Source organism: Chelonoidis abingdonii, chromosome 2, assembly GCF_003597395.2.
Source record: "Chelonoidis abingdonii isolate Lonesome George chromosome 2, CheloAbing_2.0, whole genome shotgun sequence".
NCBI classification, from domain to species: Eukaryota; Metazoa; Chordata; order Testudines; family Testudinidae; genus Chelonoidis; species Chelonoidis abingdonii.
In genome coordinates, this window is record NC_133770.1 from 3,247,567 (window position 1) to 3,266,470 (window position 18,904).

Sequence of the window (18,904 nt, forward strand, 5' to 3'; positions counted from 1 at the left end):
AATCGGCCTGTCTGGGTCCCCTGGGTGGGCGCCACCCAATGGCGACGATAAATGCCAAGTCCGACCCGGCCACTTCTAGTTCTTTCTTACCGCCCGTGTCGGTCGTTGGACAGTGGAGTGAGTGCCTGACCTCCACATTCTTCCCTAGCTACTCGCTTATCCTGTTCTTTGTTAGTTAATCGTTCGTTCCTCATAGTTAATTAGTTAGAGTTGAGTAAAAATGTTAGTGTAGTTGTTATTAGTTTTGGCGGGTCGGGGACTTCCCCTACCCGCGCCGGTACCGAAGCCATGCCTGCTCGCCGGGATTTAAGCAATGTCAGCCTGTAATCGGCGATTGCGACAGGAGATCCACGACTCTGCCTTGAAATGCCTGGGAGAGTCGCACTTAACGTCTAAGTCCCATCTGTAAGGCATTCAAGCCGCGTACCAAAGTGAGCGAACTTTAGACTACGGGCAGCTCTTGGAGGCCGGCGCCAGCCGACCCGCCGAGTGTTGCTAGGGTAAAAAGTTTCTCCGATGGCTGTGCACGCGGCGCGCACACACCTAAATGGAATGCATATGAGCAACCACTCGAAGAAGAACACTTCCTTTTGTTTTAAACTTGCTGCCTGTTCATGTCATTGGGTGACCCCTAGTTCTCGTGTTATGTGAGAGAGCTTTCCATTTTCTCCACACCAGTCAAGATTTTATAGACCTCCATCATGTCCCTCACTTAGTAGTCTCCTCTCCAAGCTGGAAAGTCCCCCTGTCTTTTTAATCTCTCCTCATACGGAAGCTGTTACATACTAATCATTGTAGTTGTCCGTTTCTGTTCCTTTTCCAACTCCAATATAACTTTTCTGAGATGGGGCGACCAGCACTGCACACAGTATTCAAGATGTGGGGGTCCCATGGATTTCTATAGTAAAAGTAGAGGGGCTTGGTTTGCCAGACTGATCAGCAAAGCAAATGCTGCAACTATGTGAAAAGGATAATTAGGGCACTTATATTGACCCCTTAAATGAAGAAAACAAGAAGCGTTTGTTAAGCCAGCTGAAAAAGTAAAGTACATTGACTTGATTCTTACATCGCTACAACTACTTCTGGATTCCATCAACCTCTACAGAGCGTCTACCGATGCCTGTCTTATAAAACACCGACAGCTGAGTGGAGTGAGGCACTACCAGCAATGGGGCTGCCATGTGACCAGGACAGAATAGAGAATTTGAACAGAGTGGAATAACATACGATGAACTAATATAGATCTGATTTCAGCTTCTTCTTCATCATCACTAATGGTTCAACCCAATTTTTGTGCTATATTTCCTGGGATGAAAGAAGTAGGAATTCATCTCTTGATACCCAGCCCCAGTAGCTACCCAGCCCCCAGAGAATAAAATATAGCTGCATGGATACAAACCCATCTGGCTCATCTTTACTCTACTGACTTCAGAATCTCTCTCTGAACAAGCCCTTTCATCTCTAATGAGGTTATTACCCCAGGAGCTGGCTGAAATCTACCCTCCCTTTGATCAGGAACCTCTCTCAGTCAAGGCAACAGGACAAGTGCATTGCTGCCTGTGTCTGCCTGCAGAGCTGATGAACTGTAATGGTCAGAGATCGCACCAGCATAGAAGTATATTGAAGGTGAACCCTAAGGAAATTAAGAGGTTAAATTATCCTCCACATTTCCTGCATCCCATTAACATGAATCCAGGCAGGGTCATTTGGAAGCTGAACACTTTTTGCTTCCATCCCACACCACTGTCAAGTTTTGGCAGATTAGGACAAGTCAGCACATAAGAACAACCATATGTATCAGTAACTGCTAATGGTAACAATTCACTACCTCTTCCTGCTACAGGCAGCAAATTCGTACTGATAGCCGTTTCATACACCCTAGAGTGTGAGAAACTGCTATCTGTAGGAATTAGCTACAGCAGAGAGCGGTTTCTAGCAAAGCAGGACCTGTCACTGCTCCAGGTAGCGCATTCGTACAGACAGCAATTTCACATACCCTATGGCAGTGGTGGGCAACCTGCGGCCTGTCAGCGTAATCCACTGGCAGACCACCAGACTTCGTTTACATTTGCACAGCCGCCTGCAGCTCCCAATGGTCGTAGTTTGCCATTCCCGGCCAATAGGAGCTGCAGGAAGAGGTGCAGGCCTGGCCGGCGCTTCCCACAGCTCCCATTGGCTGGGAACGGCGAACCGTGATCACTGGGCAGCCATGCAAATGTAAACAAAGTCTGGCGGCCCACCAGTGGATTACCCTGATGGGCTGCAGGTTGCCCACCACTGCCCTATGGTGTAAGCAACTGCTACCTGTAGGAATTAGCTCTATCAGATAGCACTGCTATAGGCAGCACATCTACACACCCGATAGTGTAAGAAACTGCTATCTGTAGCAATTAGCTACATCATATTGTAGTTTTTAGCAAATTAGGACAAGTCAGCAAATAAGAATCTTATGTTCTTGGTGGTGATGGGGGACTTCAACTACCCAGACATGTTGGGAAAATAACACTGCAGGGCACAGATTATCCAACAAGTTTTTGGAATATATTGGAGACAATTTTTTATTTCAGAAGGTGGTGAAAGATACCAGGGGAGAGGCTGTTCTAGATTTGATTTTGACAAATATGGAGGAACTGGTTGAGAATTTGAAAGTGGAAGGCAGCTTTGGTGAAAGTGATCATGAAATGATAGAGTTCATGATTCTAAAGAATGGTAGGAGGGAGAACAGCAAAATAAAGAGAATGGATTTCAAGAAGGCAGAGTTTAGCAAACTCAGGGAGTTGGTAGGTAAGATCCCATGGGAAGCAGTCTAAGGGGAAAAGCAATTGAAGACAATTGGCAGTTTTTCAGAAACATTATTAAGGATGTAAGAGCAAACTACCACACTGCGCAGGAAAGACAGGAAGTCTGGCAAGAGACCACCCTGGCTTAACCAGGAGATCTTCAGTGAAAGAGTCCTACATCAAGAAAGAGTCCTAGATCAAATGATAAAGGATGAATATAAACAAATAACACACGTATGCAGGGACAAAATTAGAAAGGCCAAGGCACAAAACGAGATCAAACTAGCTAGAGACATAAAGGGAAACAAGAAAACATTCTACAAATACATTAGAAGCAAGAGGAAACCGAGGACAGGCTAGGCTCATTACTCAACAAGGGGGGAAAAACAATAACAGAAAATGTGGAAATGGCAGAGGTGCTTAATGACTTCTTTGTTTTGGTTTTCACCAAGAAGGCTGGTGGCGATTGGATGTCTAACATAGTGAATGCCAATGAATCAAAGTAAGATTAGAGGCAAAAATAGGAAAAGAACAAATTAAAAATTACTTAGACAAATTAGATGTCTTCAAATCACCAGGACCTGATGAAATGTATCCTAGAATACTCAAGGAGCTGACTGAGCAGATATCTGAGCCACTAGCAATGATCTTTGAAAAGTCATGGAAGACTGGAGAGATTCCAGAAGACTGGAAAAGGGCAAATCTAGTGCCCATCTATAAAAAGGGAAATAGGGAAAACTCAGGGAATTACAGCTCAGTTAGCTTAACTTCTGTACCCAGAAAGATAATGCAGCAAATAATTAGGCAATCAAATTGCAAACATCTAGAAGAAAATAAGGTGATAAGTAACAGTCAGCATGGATTTTGTCAAGAAAAAATTGTGTAAAACCAACCTGAGAGCTTCCTTTGAGAGGGTAACAAGCCTTGTGGATAGGGGGAAGTGGTAGATGTGGTATATCTTGACTTTACTCAAGTTTTTTATATTGTCTCACATGACTTTCTCATAAACTAGGGAAATGCAACCTAGATGGAGCTACAATAAGGTGGGTGCAAAACTGGTTGGAAAACTGTTCCCAGAGAATAGTTATCAGTGGTTCACAGTCATGCTGGAAGGGCATAACGAGTGGGGTCCTGCAGGGATCAGTTCTGGGTCTGGTTCTCTTCAAGGTCTTCATCAAGGATTTAGATAATGGCATAAACAGTACACTTATAAAGTTTGCAGATGATACCAAGCTGGGAGAGGCTGCACATGCTTTGGGGGAATAGGATTAAAATTAAAAATGATTTGGACAAACTGGAGAAATGGTCTGAGGTAAATAGGGTGAAATTCAAGAAGGACAAATGCAAAGTGCTCCCCTTAGGAAGGAACAATCAGTGGCACACATACAGAATGTGAAATGACTGCCTAGGAAGGAGTACTGTAGAAAGGGGTCTGAGGGTCACAAATGATCACAAGCTAAATATGAGTCAACAGTGTAACACTGTTGCAAAAAAAGCAAACATCCTTCTGGGATGTATTAGCAGGAGTGTTGTGAGCAAGACACAAGAAGTAATTCTTCTGCTCTACTCTGTGCTGATTAGGCCTCAGCTGGAGTATTGTGTCCAGTTCTGGGCGCCACATTTCAGGAAAGATGTGGACAAATTGGAGAAAGTCCAGAGAACAGCAATAAAAATGATTAAAGGTCTAGAAAACATGAGCTATGAGGGACGACTGAAACATGATAACCATTTTCAAGTATATAAAAGGTTGTTACAAGGAGTGGGAGAAGAATTGTTCTTCTTAACCTCTGAGGACAGGACAAGAAGCAATGGGCTTAAACTGCAGCAAGGGAGGTTTAGGTTGGACATTAGGAAAAAACGTCCTAACTGTCAGGGTGGTTAAGCACTAGAATAAATTGCCTAGGGAGGTATCAGAGGGGTGGCCGTGTTAGTCTGGATCTGTAAAAGCAGCAAAGAGTCCTGTAGCACCTTATAGACTAACAGACGTATTGGAGCTTGAGCTTTCGTGGGTGAACGCCCACTTCATCGGATACATGGGACGGGAAGGGACTCTCCATCATTGGGGATTTTTAAAAGTGGGTTGGACAAACAAGTATCAGGAATGGTCTAGATAATAATTTGTCCTGCCATGAGTGCAGGGGACAAACTGCTACCTGTAGGAATGTGCTACATCAGGTAGCAGTTTTTTACAATAGCAGTTTCTTTCAATCCATTCCGTATCAGTAACTGCTACAGGGAGCAGTTTCCCACACTACACCAGCCCTGCTGCCAAGCAGAGTGAGCAGTGCAGTCGGATGGGAGCTGCGGCCCGACTGCCAGGGCCCGGGAACGGGACACTAGCAGTCCCTGCTGGCAGGAGGCTGCCAGGACCCAGCAGCACAGGCCGTGCCTGAGGGGGCCAAGGCAGGGCGAGTGGGGGCGCAGCAGGGCCGGAGCCGGTTCCTGGCACCTTCAGGGGCTGGAGGATCCACTCAGTACCAGGGCAGCAAAGGGAGCCGCAGGCTGCTGGACTGTAGCTGGGGCCAGGACAGCTTCCTCATTCTGTCTCCCCAAATCTACCCCCGCCCCCACCAGCCAATGCCACCTCCTTGGGACTCAAACCTTGTCCAAGGCCGGGAGACCAGAAATGAGACACAGGCTGCCTGCCGCACCACATCCTAATGCCTCCTCCCCACCAGGGAGCTCTTGTGGTGCAGGGTCCCACGGGCTAATTGTTTTGTAAAGGAACATTTCCCTTTCCCAGGGGCTGCCTTTGCCTTTCCCTTAGCAGCTCCCTGTTCTTTCATCAGGGTGACCAGGTGCACCCAAGGTACCTGCTCCTGCCCCTTCCTTGTTTTATAAACCTCCATCCTGGCCCCTTTTGTCGCATCTACACAGCCCTGCTCTTAATAAATCTTCAGTTCTTTGCTATCTTCAGTCATCTTCCACCCTCTACCTCTCTCCTTTCCTCTTGCTCTGTCCTCATCTCTTCTTACCACCCCCACCCCTGAGCTGATGGTGTCAAATCTGCAGATGAACTGAAGCTCAGCAGTTTCTCTTTGAAGTCTGGTCCTGAAGTTTTTTTGCTGCAGGATGGCCACCCTAAGATCTGCTATTGTGTGGCCAGGGAGGTTGAAGTGTTCTCCTACAGGTTTTTGTATACTGCCATTCCTAATATCTGATTTGTTTCCGTTTATCCTTTGATGCTTTTACAGATCCAGACTAACATGGCTACCCCTCTGATACTTTCCTTTTCTCTGTCATCCTGTCTTCCCCTCCTCCCCCACGCCCACTAGCATCTCAAGCTGGCTCCAGCCCTCATCTGCAGCCCCCACCTCGTCTCCTTTCACAGCCCTGCAGAGGTAGAGGGGAGGGTTCTCCACACTCTCACTGCACAGGGCCACAGGGAGGTCAGGCGGAGCAGGGGAACATGCCGCAGGGCTCCATGCTCCCTGGGTTCAGTGGGCTTCTGGAGTGGACAGAGAGTGCAGGATCAAGCACAGACACCCGCACCCCCATCGTGGGCTGCTGGAGGCTTTTACCACACACAGCCCTGGCAGCACACATGGTTCAGGACCCTGCACTGGCAAACTAGCACCTGGCTTCCCAGCGTGTGAGCAACACAGTGAGAGCAGTGCCCTCCCCTCTCAGCCCAGCCCTGCCCCCCAAGGTGGAGCCCCAGGATCCCAGGCGATTAACAATTTTATATCAAGACAGGGGTATTTTTTGTAAAAAAGAGTTGCTCTATTTCAGCCGAAGTCACGTGATGTGCGTTATACAGGCAGTCAGACCAGGTGACCCCAATGTGCCCGCCCGGCTTTGGAATCTGTTTAAATACTGACACGTATTAAACACTGAACACAGGAGTCACTTATCCGCTGCCGTGAGCTGCCCATCGCCACGCTCCATCCATTTGTATTGTCCCATTAAAACCAGAACTTTTCACTTCAATATTCATTTGCTGCCAGTTCATGTTCCTGCGAACGTGACATCCTGCTGCAGTGCAGTCGCTTTATTGTAACCTCTTATCCAGGAACAAATCTGCCTGGATTGTCACGCCTGGGTTTGCCATCGGCACTGATGCACCATGGCTTGGCCTTAATTGCCTTAGCAGGATAAGGTGAAATCAACAGACACCCTAGTCTCCCAGGTGAATTGGCCATAGCTCATTAAAAATCAAAGACCAATCCTCCCCTTGGCTACACCTGCACAGCCCCCCAGCTTGGCTGGCTGTGAATGCGGGCAGGCCAGAGGCAGCTATTCTGACTGGAAGCCGTTGAGCCATTCAGTGTCTCCCTCCTGCAGATTGCCCCGCTGACCCCTCAGTTTTTCTGCAGACCAGCTCTCTCGCCTGTTATGATTTCTTCTTCCTGTGACTGTGTTTGTGCTTGAGGAGGTGCTGCCTGCGGATGTAGGCCTTCCCACACTCACTGCATTGATAGGGCCTCTCTCTCTCTGTGTGGATTTTCTGGTGGTCCACGAGGTGGTGGTGCCGGTTGAAGGTTTTGTGACACTGGGCACACTGGTAGGGCCGCTCCCCGGTGTGGATCCTCTGGTGCCGGATGAGATCAGAGGGACGGGTGAAGCTCTTGCTGCAGTATGGACACAGTATGAGCGACCCCTTGCTGTGGTCGGCGTGCATCCTTTTGTGCACAACGAGACACCTCCTCTTAGAGAAGTGCTCCATGCATTCCCTGCACGTGTACGTCCTTTGCACACGAGGTGGCTGGTATTTGCTCAGACTCGATTTGTGACCCAGCCTCTTGAGCCGTTTGGTGATACCACTGGAACCATCTTCTGTCTGGCTTCGGGGCTGGGACTCAGGGGGAGCCATCTGGCTTGAACGTTCCTGAGGAGCAGAGAGTGTGCAGGCCCCTGCAGCTGTCTGGTGTCGCAGATGCAGCAGAAATTTCTGCTTGGCTCTGAAACTTTCCCCACAGTGTGTGCACTCGTACAGCAGCTCATTTGCGTGGCCCTTCTGGTGGATGATGAGATTTATCTTCAGCCTGAAGCTCTTCCCGCACACTGTGCACACAAACAGTCTCTCCCGAGTGCTCTTTCTCTGGTGGTGGATCAGGGCCCCACCTCGGTGAGCGGAGGTCACTGTCCTGCTCTCTGCGTGGCTTCTCTGCTGTGTTACTGAGCTGCATGCAACCTCCTGGACTGTTACCTCCCCAGGATCCTGGAAATCCTCCTCTTCAAATCCTCTCAACATCGTCCCCGGCACCTTCAGGTTTTCAGAAAGTTCCTCCCCAGGGTCCTGGACACGCTTCCAGGATCCCAGGACAGCTTCCTCTTTTGCTCTCTCCAGCGACGTCCCTGGCGCATCCTCCACTTGCTGCACCTCGGTTTTGATCACAATCCCCTCATCATAGGCTGGAAATTAAACAGAATCCAGAGATTATTCACTTCATCAGTTTGGCATGAAGGAAACCTAAAGGTCTGGACTTTCCTGATTCCTAAGCTCAGGGGCTGGGTCCCGTCTGCAGCCAGCACACTGGCATGATGCTAGGCAGCGGCTGTTCAGAAAGAGGCAGACATTTCCTACCTCAGTGTTTACAGAGGTTAGGAAATGACCTACTATTGGCAGAGTAAAATTGACCTCTGGACTTTAAGTGATGCACAGGCCTCACGCTGGGTCACTGCCCCGGGTGAGTCGCACCAAGAGACTTTCGTGTTGGGTAACCCCCTTCCAAAGTGGCCTCAGGTTTCTCTCAGAGAAGACAGGCTTTGGTGTCACCCTTGAGTTATCCCGTTATGCTTCTCTGAGGTGTTGTCATGGATAGCCTGACGTTAACAGTATGGGACATGGAGGCTGGTTTGACTGGTCAGTGATTTAACAAAGTCACTTGCAAGTTCCTCTCTGGCTGAGACCTGAAGTGATGAGTTTCAACCCCACATGACTTGTAAGAGCCACGTTCCAAAGCTCTCTCGTTAGAGACATGGAACGACACTGCTGGCAGACTCTGACCCGGCTGCCCCAGAGGACTAAACAGGAAACAATGGGCACGTTTGAGTGCAGCACTGGAATAGCAGGTGTCTGTTTTTAACAGCTCTGCTCATTGGCTGATTTCAGTCGTTTCTAGTTCTGAACAACCTCAAAGCTAGGCTGAAAGAGTAGCCAGCCCCCTACCATCAGACACGATCGCTGGAGTTACACAAGGGAGGAATGGGACCAAATGCACTGCATTCAGCCTGGGGGGGGTGAGGGGGGGATATAATGAACACACCAGTATCAGGGGGTAACCGTGTTAGTCTGTATCCACAAAAATGAGGAGCCCGATGGCACCTTAAAGACTAACAGATTTATTTGGGCACAAGCTTTTGTGGGTAAAAAACCACTTCTTCAGATGCATTTAAGGTGCCACCGAACATATCAGCTGTTCTATCTCTGAAGCAGAAACAGCCAGTGATCACATACGCCATGGCATTTCTTACTCTTTACAACCCTTTCTGGTGGACAGTGCAATTTGCAGTCATTTCTCGACCCCTTGGGACCACCTGCATCACATAAAGGCCCATCCTGAAATCTTTAGGTAGAGAGATGGCATGAGAACATCACGCTGTCACCTGAGCAGCTTAGTGCTGCCTGCGGCCAAAGCACCTGATGAGGTGGCGTAAGAGTTACAACAAAACACAAACACTGCTTGCTCCAAATACCTTCGTCAGAGGGAAGAGGAGGAGACCAGCTCTGCTTCACTGACTCCTCCGAACACTCAGAGGAAGGATGGGCGATGGGAGGGATTAACTGCCTGCAGTTGGTTAGGATTGGTAGGAAGCCATGAGGAACATCTGCCATGAAGATATGACAAGTGCTGGTTACCACTGGATTACATAGAGCAAGAAGGCACGTGTAAAGACAGGATTTACTGCTCTTGCCGTTTCTGGTTGGGTTAGTCTGTTACTCACCTGGGCTGCAGTGTGGTGGGTCTGTTGGGATTTTACTTTCCTCCAAGGCACCTTGATCCTGCACACAGGGCTCCTCCTCTTGTTTGATCTTTGACAGAGCATCACTTGTCAACCTGGGGGATTCCGGCCCTGAGAGAGAGAATTACGTCATTTTACCGATAGCCACCAATTTAAAAGCAGCACCTTGGGTTTGTCCTGGCCATCCACACAGGGATTTCATCTTCACTAATGTTTGCAAAGCACTTTGAGCTCCATGGAAAGATGGTTTTGGAAAGCAAGTCACTAGTTAGTCACTGGGGGATATACTTCAACAGTTCCGGATGGTGTCACAGCCTAGTGAAAAGCACAAGTGCCGTTTTCACTAGGTCATCCCACCGCAGTGAAAATCCAATCCCATCAACACAACCTCGCCGTGCGACAGACCTCAATCCCTCAGACTAAGAACCTGGGTTCTCAGCCTGAGGCTCACGAACTGGTCACAGTCACTCTGTCCCTCCTTTATTTTTAAAAGGGGGAGGGAACACAGTTAGGCAGCATGGGGGATGCTGGTATAGGAAGAATGACCGATTTCGAAGGATTTAAAGCGTCAGATTAAAGAGGAAGTTACTCACTTTGTGCAATAACAGTGGTTCTCCGAGTAGGATGCCTATGGGTGCTCCACTGTAGGTGTATCTGGCCCCTTCACCTCTAATCAGAGAGCCTAGGTAGCAGTGTTTGTTCGGACTGCACATGCGCTCTCCCTCCCTTGTGGCCTGCCTGGAGGCCATCAAGCATTGCGTGGGCAAACCACCCTCCGTTCCTTCTCTACCGCAGAGCCCCTTGTCGAGAACTCCGAAGTCGGGGGGAGGAGGGTGGGTGGTGGAAGACCCCTAGGGGTCACACATCTCAAAAACCCATCGTTACTGCACAAGGTGAGTAACGTCCTCTTCTTCTTTGGGTGCTCCACCGCAGTGACTTCCCAGCGGTATCCCCCATGGCAGGCTGGGGCTTCGGGTGAAGTCTGTTACTGATGATAGTGCTGAGGAACCGAAGAGTCCTGAGTAATCGCGTAGTGTTCCACGAAAGCATGGGCAGAGGCCCAGGTTGCTGCCCTGCAGTTTTCTGAGATGAGGATATCTTTGAGAAACGTGACCAAGGTAAAAACGGCTCTTGTGGAGTGCTTGCGGCTTCCTGATGGGGCAGCAGGTTACGCAAATGGTAACAGTGGTCAGTGCAACCGGAGAACCATTTTGAGACTCTTTGAGCTGATATTGTGGTGCCTCTGGATCTTTCTGCGAATGAAAGGAAGAGTTTAGGAGACTTCCTAAAGTCCTTAGTCCTGACCAAATAAAATCCTAGGGGTCTCCTAACAGCCAGCATATGCAGTATTGCCTCTCTGTAGTCACAGTGTGGTTTTGGAAAACAGGCGGGGAAGTGAATTAGTTGGTTCATATGAAAGGACGAGGTTACCCTCGGTAGGAGCGTGGGACGTGGCCTCAGGGTGACTTTCTCCTTAAAGAAGACCGTGAACAGTGGCTGTGCCAACAACACTGCTATTTCCATATCTGCCGTGCTGAGGTAATGGCCACAAGGAATGCTGTCTTCACAGACTGGTGTAGGAGGGAGCAAGTGGCCATGGGTTCAAAGGGTGTTCTAGTTAGTTTTCAGAACCAAGCTGAGGTCCCATGTTGGAGTGGGTGATCCGACCTGTCGGAAGAGGTTTCTCACGCTCGTGAGGAATCTGCGTGTTGCTGGATGGGTGAATACTGAGTGTCCATCCACCTGATGGTGAAAAGTTACTATGCCCACTAGATGTACTTTAACTGCAAGCCAAGAGAGAGACCAGACCTTCTGAGACCTAGAATAGAATCTAGGATCAAAGGGAGGGAGGAAGATGTGGGAGCCACGTTTGGAATTGCACCAACTTTGGAAGCTGTGCCTGGGTGCCCGGATAGGCCACTCTAAGAATGCCACACTCAGGGCAGACTGCAAGAAACAGGGCCCGCACTTCTCCAGAACTGGTGGTTTATTCTATAATAGAGTCACCAAACCAATATTAAACGAGCTTTTGTAGCACCACACTGGTTAACAAGAAGCCAACCACGGTCCCCTTTAAGCATTCCAGTCCTTGGCTGCTACGTAGGCAAACAGGTCTAATCTAGTCTGCCTAATCGGCCTCCTTGGGGGGCACGAAACATTTTTTGTCTGCCCTCTTGCAGGTTGATGCAATAGAGGTGTGTCTGCCAGATGGCTGTGGCAGGGTCTAAAAGCAACTCATTCACTGGGAAGGCAATTCTGCAAGAGGAAGAGATGTGCAGTATGTCCAGCAATTTGTGGTGTGAGTCTTTCACTTCCTTGAAGGGAGTTTGCAGAGCCTCAGCCATCATCTTGGAAAAGCTTAAAATCATCAGCTAATGATGAAGGAGGGGGCATCACCACCTCATCAGGTGAGGAGGAGATGTTCATTGGTGGAGTGGTTTTCACCTCTAGTCTGGCCTCCTGTTGCTTGAAAGTTTCTTCCCAAGCCTCTGGGGCTCTGGATACAGAGTCCAGAGGGGATCATGTGGTGGACTCTCTGTGGGAGACTCTAGATCCCCGAGAGGCGTGGGGCCTGTAGGCTGCCCGTGGATCCCAGCAAGGCCACTGAAGGGGAAGGACATGGGTGGCACTACCCACAGGTGACCATACCAGGAAGATTGAGGATCTCAGCGTGGATGCAGCTGTGTAGGTCTCAGATGCTAAAACAGAGGGTTGTGACGTAAGACCAGAGACAAGCGGTCCTTCTGGTCACTGTCTGACTCCCCGCTGGAGTAGGGTCGGGCTGATAAGAGCGCTGGAGGTGAACGCCCTGGTGCCGATGGTGGTTCTGGGGCCTGAGACGGACTCGGTGCTGGAGCCTGGGTACCGAGTAGTGGGGACTCTCAGGACCTTATGGCTGTGGAGGAACCAGAGAAGCAGAACTGCCGTGATGTGACTGTGGTCGATGGTGTCAGTGACTGTTGTTGATGCTGACTCGGTACCGACGGTCTTTTACGTACAGCTCATTCCGACAGGAGCTGTTTTGAAGTGCTCCATGCCAAGGATCTTTTTGCTGGCACCAATTTTGTAGAGACGGTACCGACAGTGGTACCCGTTCCCCAGCCTGAGCCCCGTGGGTCCCTAAGCATATGGAGTTCTTGGTGCCACTCTTTGCGGTCATTGGTGCCAAAGTGACCAAACACACCAGGGATCCCCTTTGGCTGGTCAAGAGCTTGGTTTGAGGGCTTGCAGCCCTTTTCTCTAGAGACTTCAGAGGGGCAGTCAGCCAACTTTCTCTCCAATTCTCCCTCTCTGGAGGTTGAAGGCTCTGGAGACGACCTTCATCCTGGAGTGGATTCGGGACCAGGGTCAGCACCCTCCACAGGGAGGAGTTTCAAGTTTTGTGGCCGGTTCTTTTGGGATCTAGCCTTCAGCTGCTGGCAGAAGCTGCACTTCTGCGGAATACGTGCCTCTCCAAGAGATGCGGGACACAAGAAGAGTGTCCATCCATCCCTGGCATTGCCTCCCTGCAGGAGAGGCGCCTTTTAAAACAGGGCGGGAAACAGTCATGCCCCTACTTAGGTGCCGACTTTATGGGTGCTCTGGGGCTGGAGCACCCACGGAAAAAAATAGTGGGGGCTCAGCACCCCCTGGCAGTCACCACCATCAGCTCCTTCCCTCCCCCCAGCATCTCCTGTCTGCCGAGGATCAGCTGTTCAGCGGTGAGCAGGGGATAAGGGTGAGGAGCGGGGGCAGAAAAAGGTAGAGCGAGACAGGGGGTGGAATGGAAAAGGCAGGGTGGGGCATGGCCTAGCGGAAAGGATGGAGTGGGGACCGGGCCTGGGGCGGAGCGGGGTTCAAGCACCCCTCGGGAAATGGGCTCTCTAGGCACTACAAATGCTAATGGAAATGCTAAGAACTAAAAAGTGAAAACTACTTGTTCCGTTCCCAGGCCAAGGGCGATTGAGAAGGAGCAGTGGGCGGTTCGCCTGAGCAGCGCTGGATGACCTCGAGGCAGCCCACAAGGGAGAGAGGGCGCATGTGCAGGCCGAACAGACACTGCTACTTAAATTCTCCAATTAGAGGCACAGACACACCTACAGTGGAGCACCCAGAGGGACACTAACTGAAGAAGCAGCAGCACTCACCTGTGCAAGGCTCCACAGGGATTTCTACTGTCTCTGAGTCCTGCTGATCCTGGATACATGGTTCTTCCCCTTGTTCAATACGGGCTAAGATGTCAGGCTTGGAAATGGCATAATCTATTTCAAAGAAAAGAATGACAGCAGGGAACATGGCACTACAAAGGATTGTAGATTTTCCAAAGATCGCAGAATGGTGGGAGCACGGCTCTTTTGAAAATCTGGCCCCAGTGGTGGGGGCTGAGCATTTGAAAATGTGGCTCTTAATCTCTCTGGGCCTCAATTCCTCATCCATAAAAAGGTGACGCTACTGCCCTGCCTTACAGGGGTCTGTGAGGATAAGGCACGTGGGTGCTACCTACAGTGACAGAGCATGTATAAGAACCAAGAAAAGTCAGAAGTGGACATCATCAGATTTCTGTAAAGACAACTCGGGCCGGAGCAGATAAATGCAATTATTATCCAGCGGGAGAAAGCACAGGACATGGAGACCTCAAGCCACCACTGGGTAACTTTCACTCTCTGTTCCTATGCGAGGATGCACAGAGTTGAACTTTCAGAAAATCTTCGAGAGCTACAAGTGCTAACCTAGCAAAATGCAACGTAAATGGAGGATAATTCCAAGCTGGATTCCAGACCACAACCTGCACACAATTTACCGCTTCTAACAAAGGAGGGAAAATGGATCCTTACCTAGCGAGATCAAAGTCTCATAATTCCCCTTCATCACGTTCTTGTAAAGCTCCTTCTGCCATTCCTCTAAGCTCCCCCACTCCTGCTCATTGAAATACACTGAGACGTCATCGAATGTCACCGGCACCTGAAATCACACGTGTTGCATGCTCAGCGCCTGCTGATTTTGTACCATCCTGTTAACAGCTCCTTACATCTTTTATTAGTGATGAGACAAGGAGAACAAACAACTCCCAACTCCACAGTCACCAAGCCCATCACAACCCCTCTGGACAAGGCAAGGCAGCCTTTCTTCCATCCCTGTATCTTAAAAGGACTTCAGGACCTCCCCGACTCCAGGGGACCCCTGCATTGCTGTTGCTTAAACCTCCATCCCTCTGCAGGCTGCTGACAAACCTAACTGTGTACGTGCTGGGGCCACACACATCACAATTTGCAACCATAGTGCAGTGGCTCATAGGGCATCCCTTAGTGGTCACAAGATTTCACAGCATGGTGGATGAACAAGATCATCTGATAATTCTATATTATATTTTGCTCGCATCCCTCGGCACGAGCCGGGACATAATTACCTGGGGGACCAGCCCTTTAGTGCCTGGGGGGAGTCTCAGGATCCAGAAGTTCCTGTTTCTCAGCAAGTTCTCCACGTTCTCCAGCCTCCTCTGCAGCAGATTATTCTCCTGAATCAGAGTCTCCAGCACGGCCCACTTACTCTCCAGCTGGTTCCCAAACTCCACCACTGTCCTCTCACAGTCTATTAGTTTCTTCTCAGTCGTCCCCGTTCTCCCCTCCAGGTTCAGCCACCGTGTGGTGTGAGCCTCCACCTTCCTCTCCAGGGCTTGGATTGAAGTCATTACAGCCACGGAAATCGCTGCTGTGCCCAGCTGAGTTTCTCTCTCAGTTTGTTCCGGGACGGCAAAGGGTTGTAAAGGCATCACACCCTGTTGCTCCAAGTCCAGTTCCAGAACCTGTTTGCAAGGACAGCAAGAGAAAACTGAGCCGGAGATAGTACCCTGATCTGCCTACAGGGGCAAAATTATGGTGACCAGATGTCCCAGTTTTATAGGGACAGTCCTGATATTCAGGGCTTTTTCTTATATAGGCGCCTGTTACCACCCCCCACCCCCCCACACCTGTCCCATTTTTTCACACTTTCTATCTGGTCACCCTCAGCACAGTACAGAGCTGCTCCTATGCTCCATGCTCCTGAGCACTTCCCAGGTTTCAAATTTTGCTCACACTCCCGGTGTGGCAGGCACAGATCTGATATTTTCACCATAGGCTTCAGGTGGGATCGCAGACCTTAGCACGTGAAAACTAGCAGGAGCAGAGCGGGTCTGACTACAAAACTCAAAGGGTTTATTATGGCCCCATTCATTACCTGCAATTCTATTAAGGGGGTAGACACATTTTTAGATTCCGTCCTTGGCAGCAACCAGGGTCCAGGCAGAGTCAGAACCCACCTTCCAACTCCAGTGGGCACAACCCGCCTGGTGGTGCCCATGTGGGATGCCGGGCACTGCCGGCCCGGGAGAGACGCCCTGGGGGCCCAGGAAGAGCCCTGGCCTCCCCCGCTGGCCTGGCACGACAGCCGGCGGTGGGTCGGTGTGTAGCTGTCCGAGGGGTCGCTCTGTGACCCGCTCCAGTGACCCCCGAGCAGCGCTAGGCCACGGCCTCTGCTCGGACCCGGGCCGGGGCCCCACGCTCCTGCCCCGGCTGCCGAGTTCATGTCCCGCTACCCCGGAGGTGACCGCAGCGGGCGGCAAACCCCGGGGAGGAGAAACGGGCCGGGATCGCCCCGCCCCCGGGAGCCTGGCCAGGCTGCGTGAGCCGGACCCGCCCCGGGGCGGCTCTCAGCCCCCGCCCGCCGGGCAGCCCCCGCTCCCCGCGCCGGCTCCCCGGGGCCCAAGCCCGGGCGGCAGAACTCCGGACCGCGAGGCTCGCCCTGCTCCGGCCATACCTGGGCCAGCGGCCCGATCCGCCATGGCCCCAGCGGGCGGCGGGGGCGTCTCCCACGGGCCCGGCCGCGCCGACTCCGCTCTCCGCTCCGGCTGGGCACGATCCCGCGCCGCCGCTCGCCACGCTGGGCCGCCCCGCTGCCGGGGAGCAGAGCGCGCGCAGCCCGGAGGAGCAAGCCCGGAGGCAGGGAGCCGCGGCCCTGCGTTGCGGCCGGTGAGCGGGCTGGCGGCAAGCGGCCCCGGCGGCGGCAGGCGGGGCGAGAGGCTGGGAAGCCGGCCTGTGCGGTGCCAGTCCCTCCGACGCGGACGCGCTCGTTTTCTGATGTGAAACAGCACACCAGCGGCGGCGGATCAGGGGGCTGGGAGCCGCTGGGTCAGGCCCCTGTGTGCGGACCCCATGGGCCTGGGGGGGAAAACTCCATGCGGGGCAAGCCCTGCGCCTGGCCACGCTGCCGTCTATTGGCACAAGCGAGCTGAACCAGCACCCCAAGAGCACACATACCTAGGGCACGGGCTGGCCTGTCGTTTAGGTAGCCTAGGCAATCGCCTAGGGCGTAGGATTATTCGGCGGGCGCATTTGCCGGGGGGGCAGCAGGCCGCCTCGGTGAACGCTGCCGCAGTCATGCCTGCGACCGGGCGCTTGCTCACGAAAGTCAGCGGTCTCCGGTGGAAGCCACACAGCAGGGATCTGTGCGAGCTCCACCGGAGCCCAAGCGACGCAAACGACCCTCCTGCGGAATGACGCGCAGCTCCACTCCGGAGCTGTGGGGATACAGCCGCGGGGCGGGTTGTAAATGGGCCGTGTGCTACGGGGCGCGAAAAGTACCTGGGCGCCGGTCCCCCTAGGGCCGATGGGTTGGGGGCCGCCCCCCCACGCTGACTGGGCTGGGCCAGCTGCCTCAGAGCGACTGAAACAGCAGCAGGTCAATTATCGAGGATCCTCCTCGTCAGCCACTCCGCTTCTGGCACCAGAGGTTTGGGCACACCTAGAGCGCTGGGGTCTATCCCTGAGCTACTTGACTCAATAGCCAATTGATAGACCTGTTGGGGGGGGGGGAGACAAAGCTCCAAGTAACTAGGCAATATGTGTGTGGGACGTCAGAAATTACATTCTTAGCCGCAGCTAGCATAAGTACTCTTGTCATTTATCATTTGCTTTTGTCTTTGTTCTGTTATGGACAGGAGGTAATCCAATCAAAGGGGGTCACATCTAAATGATGAATTGTAGCACCTGTGAACATCTCTGTAAACAAGTAAGGTATATAAGACATGGCAACGGATAGTAATTCGTGCATGATTTGAGAGTTGCATCTCCGTGCACCTTTATTTGAGATCAAATAAACTGTCTGTAGCCTCTCCACTCTGGTGTGGTTATTTGGGGACAAGCACACCGGGCAACGAACCCCTAGCTGTTGCCCCTGCAACAGACCCATCCTCCATGAATGTATCTAGTTCTTTTTTGACCTTTTGACCTGTGGCAAGGAGTTCCTCAGGTTGTCTGTGTGCTGTGTGAAAAAATACTTCCTTTTGTTTTAATCCTTCTGCCTACTCATTTCATTTGATGACCCCTAGTTCTTGTGTTATGGGAAGGAGTAATAACACTTCCTTATTTACTTACACAGTCACTGTATGTTAGAGCCTCCCTTGTCTACCAAGTCCCCCACTGTAAGCTCCTGAGAGGCAGCCTCCTGTCTAGCCAGGGAAGTGCCTAGCTCACTTGTGGACACTAAAACAAGGTGTGGTCTTCCCAGCTGCCTGCAAGAGCCCAGCTTGTGATGCTATGTAGCAATGCAGTGACAACACAAAACACACTGCTACATGCTAGACACACTGCTGAGCCACACCACGACAGCGCTGCACTGTGACATAGCAGGCTAAAGGTGGTGTCTCTTTCCTGCCTCTGAACACACAGATCCAGCCGCCCACTCCAGAGCGTGTTACCGCACACGAACAGGAGCAAGTAACCACCGCAGAGTAGAAAAATAGGTTCTCCTTGAAAGTGCTCCCCTCCTTGGCCGCCTGGGGCCTGGCAGTCCTTGAAAAGGAGAAGCCCAGCTCAGGCTCATGCAAATCAGGCTGACCCGCAGGCTACCATGATCACTTCCTCCTGGACAGATGATCACAACCTCTGCCCTTTGCTCCTACATTCCTGCGTTTCCTCCTGGGTGCTGCACCCAGACCCAAGGATGCTTTGGGTGGGCACAGCCCCTTCTCTTGGCTAGGGTTCGAGTTACAAGAAGGCCTCAACCCACCCAACCTCCATTTTTGTGGGTGCAAAGTGGATCCAGTTCCCACTCCTGTCCTGGCACTAATAGGGGCCATCGAAATGTTGTACTCAAAGTGCCATACGGGATCTTTTCAGGGGGATTTAGGCAAAACGCCACATTGATTAGTAATACAGGTATTAATTAATACTCTATCATATGCATATTCTATATTACAGTCA

At 51.4% G+C, this 18,904-nt stretch overlaps 3 protein-coding genes across 3 annotated transcripts in view; 1 reads left to right on the forward strand and 2 right to left on the reverse strand.

The window, feature by feature from the left end:
• Nucleotides 1-18,904, forward strand: part of LOC116828393 (uncharacterized) — a 666,188-nt gene that overhangs the window by 83,720 nt on the left and 563,564 nt on the right. The window lies entirely within an intron of this gene.
• LOC116828412 (zinc finger protein 783-like) overlaps nt 1-18,904 on the reverse strand; it is a 169,972-nt gene that overhangs the window by 56,510 nt on the left and 94,558 nt on the right. The window lies entirely within an intron of this gene.
• Nucleotides 6,304-18,904, reverse strand: part of LOC116828408 (zinc finger protein 783-like) — a 37,869-nt gene continuing 25,268 nt past the window's right edge. Inside the window, exons 3-8 of the mRNA XM_075061925.1 lie at nt 15,073-15,468; nt 14,501-14,627; nt 13,814-13,927; nt 9,669-9,797; nt 9,420-9,551; nt 6,304-8,135 (exon numbers count right to left, since the gene is read on the reverse strand). Of these exons, the coding sequence (XP_074918026.1) occupies nt 7,114-8,135; nt 9,420-9,551; nt 9,669-9,797; nt 13,814-13,927; nt 14,501-14,627; nt 15,073-15,468 (1,920 nt within the window). The 3' untranslated portion in view covers nt 6,304-7,113. The remainder of the gene's footprint in view (nt 8,136-9,419; nt 9,552-9,668; nt 9,798-13,813; nt 13,928-14,500; nt 14,628-15,072; nt 15,469-18,904) is intronic.